General features: G+C 47.5%; 1 protein-coding gene across 3 annotated transcripts; it reads right to left on the bottom strand.

Annotated features, from left to right (window-relative positions):
* Window positions 1-605: 605 nt before the first annotated feature.
* Window positions 606-5,555, bottom strand: DOLK (dolichol kinase). 3 transcript variants are annotated; one of them, XM_077284525.1, is made up of 2 exons: window positions 5,431-5,555; window positions 606-3,954 (listed from the first exon to the last, which is right to left on the bottom strand). In XM_077284525.1, the coding sequence occupies exon 2, from the start codon at window positions 3,823-3,825 to the stop codon at window positions 2,260-2,262; it is 1,566 nt and encodes a 521-aa protein (XP_077140640.1). In that variant the 5' UTR covers window positions 3,826-3,954; window positions 5,431-5,555; the 3' UTR covers window positions 606-2,259. The 3 variants fall into 3 exon arrangements, with proteins under 3 accessions (XP_077140640.1, XP_077140641.1, XP_077140642.1); XM_077284526.1 differs by lacking the exon at window positions 5,431-5,555 and adding an exon at window positions 5,368-5,421 and having other exon boundaries at window positions 612-3,954; XM_077284527.1 differs by lacking the exon at window positions 5,431-5,555 and adding an exon at window positions 5,239-5,353 and having other exon boundaries at window positions 612-3,954.
* Between the last annotated feature and the right edge of the window lie 944 nt (window positions 5,556-6,499).

Genomic DNA, 6,499 nt, shown 5'->3' with positions numbered 1-6,499 from the left:
CGACTAGACCTATTTCTACCGCCTGGGTAGAGAAAGCAGATGTCTCCATTGAAAAGATATGTAGGGCAGCAAAGTGGTCCTTACCTTGCACCTTTTATACTCACTTTAACCTTGATTTGGGGTCCTCTGCTGATGGTGCTGTCAGGAGTTCTGGCAAATCCAATAAGGGCAAGTACTTAAATTTTTTTTGTCTAAGAAACAGAGCCCTCTTTTCCATATGGTGGTGTCTGGTATTGCAGAACAGCCTGATTAAAGTGAAAAGTTACAGCCTGTCGCAATAATAGTTGCAGTCTGTTAAAAAGAGGGACTGTTCCTTAACTCATACAACCCAACTACTTCCCTTCTGAAGATCCAGACTGCTACATAGCGGATTAAAGGAATTACCAGATTTTACCCAACTTATGCTCAGACTCAATAAAGGTGTAAAAAACGTTCTTTACTCACTCTCTCCTGGGTCCATCACTAGTCTCCACCGCTGCTCTCCTCTCTGTTTGACTGCAGCAGTGAGGTCACGTTGAGAGTGCTGCAGCCAATCACTCAGCTCAGCATTATGTACCATCTACATTATTTCAATTGTAGAAAAAACACAACAGCACAAAAAAAATACAGAACAGACATTTATTTAAAAAAAAAATCCGTTTAAACAAATTTCTCTCTTCTTTTTTTTATGAAGGAGTGGATCTTTAGAGACGTTTAAAGGGACAGTACCACGCCTCTGAATATTTGGGATAAAATTCTAAAATAACTGAAACTTAAAGAAATCTAGGATTCTAGACTTATAATAACACAGGGACGCAAGGTTTACATATCCTGACTGTCAATGATTGATAATACTGTATTTGTAATAAATATATTGACAAACTGAATCTCTCGGTCTATGTCCACAAAGGGGAAAGGAGTCTGATGTGTAGAAGTGGGGATGGCCGGCATGCGAAAGATTCCAGGGTTATAAGGAAAGTGATGTGTGATTTATGGATCCTGACAGTCATTGATTGAGAGTACCGATGTCGTCTTAAAGGTAAATGCACGAGTCTAACAGATTTAAAGAGATAGACATACTTTAAGAGGTTATTTCACTTCCACTTCAAGGGGTTGTCCAGCCTTAGGGCACAAGTTTGCAGTCATGCTATATGACTGCAGACTTGCTGTTACGTGCAGACTTGTACCCTAAGGCTGGACAACCCTGTTAAGAGGCTTAGCAGTTCAAAAAGAATTGCTCTTAAATTAATAACTCTTTAGTACAGTTCACGTCTGAGAGGCTCCAAGATCTTCATCTAGGAGTTTTGGCAGCTCATCCTCAGAAACCAGAGGGGGCTGGTTTACTGCTCATTTCAATAGCTAAACCAGCCCCCTTTGTATCAGTACATCAGCTGACACAGCAGTCAGTAGACTGGATATCTAGGATTCAGGGGAATCTTTCTGAAGAGAACTATTAGTAAATTGCAAAATTTACTGATTTTCTTACAACTAGACAAGTCACTTTTAATGGGGAGCAATAGTATTATAAAAGGTTAATCTGTTAGGAATAGTCAGTGCCTAATATATGGAAGTTCTACATGTCACCCTATTTTCTGTCCATGCAGCGCAGAGTGAAGCGACCCTAGTTAGTGAATCCGGTGTCACCATGTGGTCGTGCCATCATCATTTACATGAATGTGTTTCTCGGCTCCAGTGCTGGGAGTACCAGTCTCGCCAACCCACTGACCTGCAATGGTTCCTGGTTATTCTGGTTCTAAGTGTTAAAAATATGCAACACCACTTACATTCAGCTCGCCCTGGCTTCTTATAAACAAAGTAGGTAGAAACAAGTACAGGAAATGCTGATCCGTATTATTCCCTTCCCTGCACTGGTTCGGTGGCTGTGGGCAGATTGTGGGACCCCATAGGGTAATATCTGGGTATGCCTGTACTACTCCATCCATGGGAGGCAGCCGGAGCTCAGATCACTGCAGGTATATTAGTAGGAACCCTTGCTTTGTAACAACTTTATTTATAGTCGGAAACACATCTGATGACCAATATTCCCTGAATCTGTCCTATATGATCTCCTCACCTTATCAGTCTGAGCACATTCGTGTCATGTCTGTCTCTAGCACTGTGTTACCGTCTATAGTTTCCCTGGATTCCTACTCCTTTTAAACCCTTTCTAAAACGCCTGGAATAATAGGGGATACACAATGGCCCAACCTTATAACACTGTTTGGTAACCCGAGAAATTCAGCAGTACCAGTACCTGAACAGAGGATGACCCCCCCCAATTCAGATCATCAGCATGATGTGCAGGTAGAGCGGCAGCAATAAATTGTCTATCTGGGTGGTAAACGCTTCTAATAGCGTCACCAAAGTGACTGATCCCAATAACCACACGTAGCCGCTGTTCATGGTCACGTTAGTGTCACAGATCAGAAGCAAGGCAACAGCAATAATCTGGGCAAATATAGCCATCATGGTGCCTTCAAATGTCTTCTTGGTACCGGGCCATTTAATCTCGCCAAGGGCGCTACCGCAAATTGAGGCAATGGTGTCCCCTACTCCTACCGCTAGTACCCCACAATATGGAAGCAGAGTAGAAGGGCTGGAAAAGGAGGATGCACAGAGTCTTGGGAACAGCCAGATTGGAAGAGACATCCCTAGCAGCAGGTAAATGTGTGTGAGAATCAGAGGCCCACTGTCCCTCTCATCCAGGAAAAGCGTCAGCAGGTTCCTTAATGTCTGTCCTAGTGGTCTGATCCGGAAGTAGCGTATATACTCTAGTAATACAAAGGCGGCAAAACAAGCAACGGAGCTGACAAAGAGCAGCTGCATGTCGTATATAATACCAGGTATGTAAGTGGCCACCGCAAGAAAGTGAAAGTACTTGCGAGTCACGGTGGACACTTGAAGCTTCTTCGAGTCCGGAGTTCGTTTTGAGTTCTGATAGAGCACAACAGCGCCAGCGGACAAAGCAAGAAGCACCCAGTAGCCAAGGAGATAAAGTCGCGTACTGCTCTGTATGAGGAACTCCACCAACCAGAAGACGGGGTGCCTTTTGATGAGGTACTGTAGCCACGGCAAGAAGACTCCTAGCCCTAACACTGCTGTCATCATGTAAAAAAAGACTGAGGAAGTCCAAGTTGAAGAATCCATGAAGAAAAACAATGCCGAAAAGAAAATTCCTAGAAGGACCAAAGCCATCACTGTGACCAGCAGAAGGTATTCTGCAGGATCTCCTTTACCACCCACAGCATTCAGAGAGCGTTTGATAAGCTGGTTAATGACGAAGCTGAGCCCACCGAGGACGATCAATGCTTCTCCAGGGGTGAAGCAGCGTGGCATCAGGTATAGGAGAATCATACTAAGGTATACAAAGATGAGAAGCACCTCAAGAACCTCAATGACTTCCGACACGGCCAGCGAATTCTTCATAGTGTAGAGTATGGCACTGCCAGCAGCACCGGACACGATGCAGGTATTCTTTGGCACAGGTTTTGTGATGCCAAGTGCAATTATGGAAAGAAAATAAGCTAAGGCCATTCCGGTGGCCGATACAACCACGCCGTACCTCTCAAAGTAAACGTTACCGGAAACTTTGCACCTCTCTCTTATTACAATGCCCAGCAGGGGAATGATCATGCTAGCTGGCAGAAGTCCGCTGTTGGCAGATGATCTGTACTGAAATACTGCTCCACCTGACTGTAATAACCTGTCCCATTTGTGCTGCACATAGAACGCCTGCACAGCCAAAGCCAGAGCACACCAGGAAAAGCGGTCCCACACCACTGTATGGATGGTCAATACAATGCAGAACACCACTAGAGACTCTGCCAGCAGCAGCTTATTCACCATGATGGCGGTTTTCCTGGACTTTGACACGTCTTCCTCTTGGATATTATCTCTGTTGCTCCGATGTTATCAATGCAAGAGAATTCCCTCTGCGTTTTGCATCATCTGTAGGCATGTCCGATCTAATTATACCTAAAAAATTATTATATTAGTAAATAGCCACTACTGAAAATGCACAATGCAAATGTAAAGCTGCCAAGATGTGTATAAGGGCCATACTAAAGAGCTGCACTCACTGTTCTGCTGGTGCATTCACTGTGTACATACATTACATTACTGATCCTGAGTTACGTCCTGTATTATACCCCAGAGCTGCACTTATTATTCTGCTGGTGCAGTCACTGTGTACATACATTACATTACTTATCCCGTACTGCTGCCGAGTTACATCCTGTATTATAACCCAGAGCTGCACTCACTATTCTCACTCTTCCCACCCACTGATTGTCATGGGCTGAAAGTGCTGGTAATCACACTCTGCTGTATACTATACACATTATCTGCAGGGATCAGGGCAAATATCAATGCTGTCTATCATTACATCTCACATAAGAAAGCATGTTCTGAGCTTTTGGGGGGATGGGTTTCTTTCTTTTCCCCTATAAGATGCCTCCTGCTTAAGATTGGTCAAGATCATCATCATCATGCAGGCCAAAAAAGCAGACACCCCCAGAGACAAGTATCTGGTAATGTCCCCTCGGACTTACCATAAATCATAACCTAAACTTTACAAGCTAATATCTCCACAACAAAAATGAATAATTAAAAATGGATTACTTGGCTCTGCAATCCCCTATTATAAGACGTGACCAGTTTAACATGCTGTAACTGGTGAAAGGTTTTCCAGTCACATGATGTGGATGAGCTCTGATCAGGACAGGTCATTAGTATCAGATGGCTGGGGGTCTGACACCCGGAGCCCCCAGCTGCCTTCACCTCTGGAGGCGCAGACCGATGTGCACTGTGCAGTGCTGGGTGCTGCAGATCAGCTGCTATTCTCCTGCAGCACCCGGGGCGGCCTCTACGCAGTGCCCACCGGTCTGTGCCTCCAGACCTGTCCTGAGCAGAGCTCATCACTACCATGTGCCTGGAGCCGCAGACCCCAGTGTACAGGTTCTGGGGAGGCCCTGGCGCATGCAGGGGGCTACAGTTTCCAAGGTAATGGTCCAAGTATCACACACTGCACAGACCCCGTTCAGTAGAGCAGGACCCGTGCAAGAAACTCGCTGGGTGTTTTCGTCGGTTGCCTTGGTAACTGCAAATTACCCAGCATGCTCTACACATCTGATCATATATAGAGGCACTCTGGTCTGAGGGAAATAAATCTTTGCTTCAATACCACACCACTAGCACTATCTCTGCTTGTTGTCAGTGAAATGGAGCAATGGCGTTTTACCCATAAAGCCCTGGTCTTACTCTCAGCAGAGGGTCTGCTACAATGTATCCAGTCATGGCAATCCCCACTATAAAGCAGCAAGTCAAAGGAACACGAATAAGGAAACCTCCATTTCCCCCATAGGCCCCATTATCGCTGCCCAGAATGACCTTTCCGCTCATGTCTTTTGTCCCACAACTTCTTCCCCCTCGTCTCATTCTGCCACCTTTTACCTTGGACAGCGCCATATTGTATTCCGGTCTCGTGACAGGAAATGACGTCACGGGGCAGCGCGTTCTCTTTTCCGCCCGAACTGAACTAGGCATTGTGGGCAGTCCCGTCGAATGACTGCGCATGCGCCACATGCACGCGCGGCACTCGCGTCCGCACGGTCGCGCGCACCTGCCGCATGCGCAGTAGCTAGGGCTACTGCGCGCCGCCCGAGACTATTAGCAGGTGGCCGGGTGCTCTCACAGCGAAACACGCCCCAACCCCCTTCTCCAGCCTTCTCGTTTTGGCGGCATGCCAAGACAGCGGACACTGCTACCGGTATTAACCCTTTAGGGGAGTGCCAACAGTGATACCGGTATTAACCCTTTAGGGGGGTGCCAACAGTGATACCGGTATTAACCCTTTAGGGGGGGTGCCAACAGTGATACCGGTATTAACCCTTTAGGGGGGTGCCCACAGTGATACCGGTATTAACCCTATTGGGGGGATAGGGCGCGGGGGGGGGGCTCAGAGAGGGGAGAGAGGGCGCGGGGGGGCCCAGAGGGGGGCAGGGCGCGGGGGACTGTGTATGGATAGATAGGGGGCCCTTACTGCGAAGAGGGCTGTGTACGGATAGATTAGGGGGGTACTTTATGGCGGGGGGTGTATGGATAGATAGGGGGTCCCTTATGGTGGGGGTCAGTGTATGGATAGATAGGGGGTCCCTTACTGCGAAGGGGGCTGTGTACGGATAGATAGGGGGTCCCTTATGGCGGGGGGTGAGTACGGATAGATTAGGGGGGTACGTTATGGCGGGGGGTGTATGGATAGATAGGGGGTCCCTTACTGCGGGGGGTGAGTACGGATAGATTAGGGGGGTACGTTATGGCGGGGGGTGTATGGATAGATAGGGGGTCCCTTATGGTGGGGGTCAGTGTATGGATAGATAGGGGGTCCCTTACTGCGAAGGGGGCTGTGTACGGATAGATAGGGGGTCCCTTATGGCGGGGGCCAGTGTATGGATAGATAGGGGGTCCCTTATGGCGGGGGCCAGTGTATGGATAGATAGGGGGTCCCTTATGGCGGGGGTCA

This window comes from Ranitomeya variabilis, chromosome 2, assembly GCF_051348905.1.
Source record: "Ranitomeya variabilis isolate aRanVar5 chromosome 2, aRanVar5.hap1, whole genome shotgun sequence".
NCBI lineage: Eukaryota > Metazoa > Chordata > Amphibia > Anura > Dendrobatidae > Ranitomeya > Ranitomeya variabilis.
Note: the sequence above shows the minus strand (reverse complement) of the source record. Positions and strands in the feature narration are given on the sequence as shown.

Excerpts from the sequence above, each read along its gene's own strand:
- DOLK (XM_077284525.1), bottom strand. The coding sequence starts at position 3,825 with ATGGTGAATAAGCTGCTGCTGGCAGAGTCTCTAGTGGTGTTCTGCATT.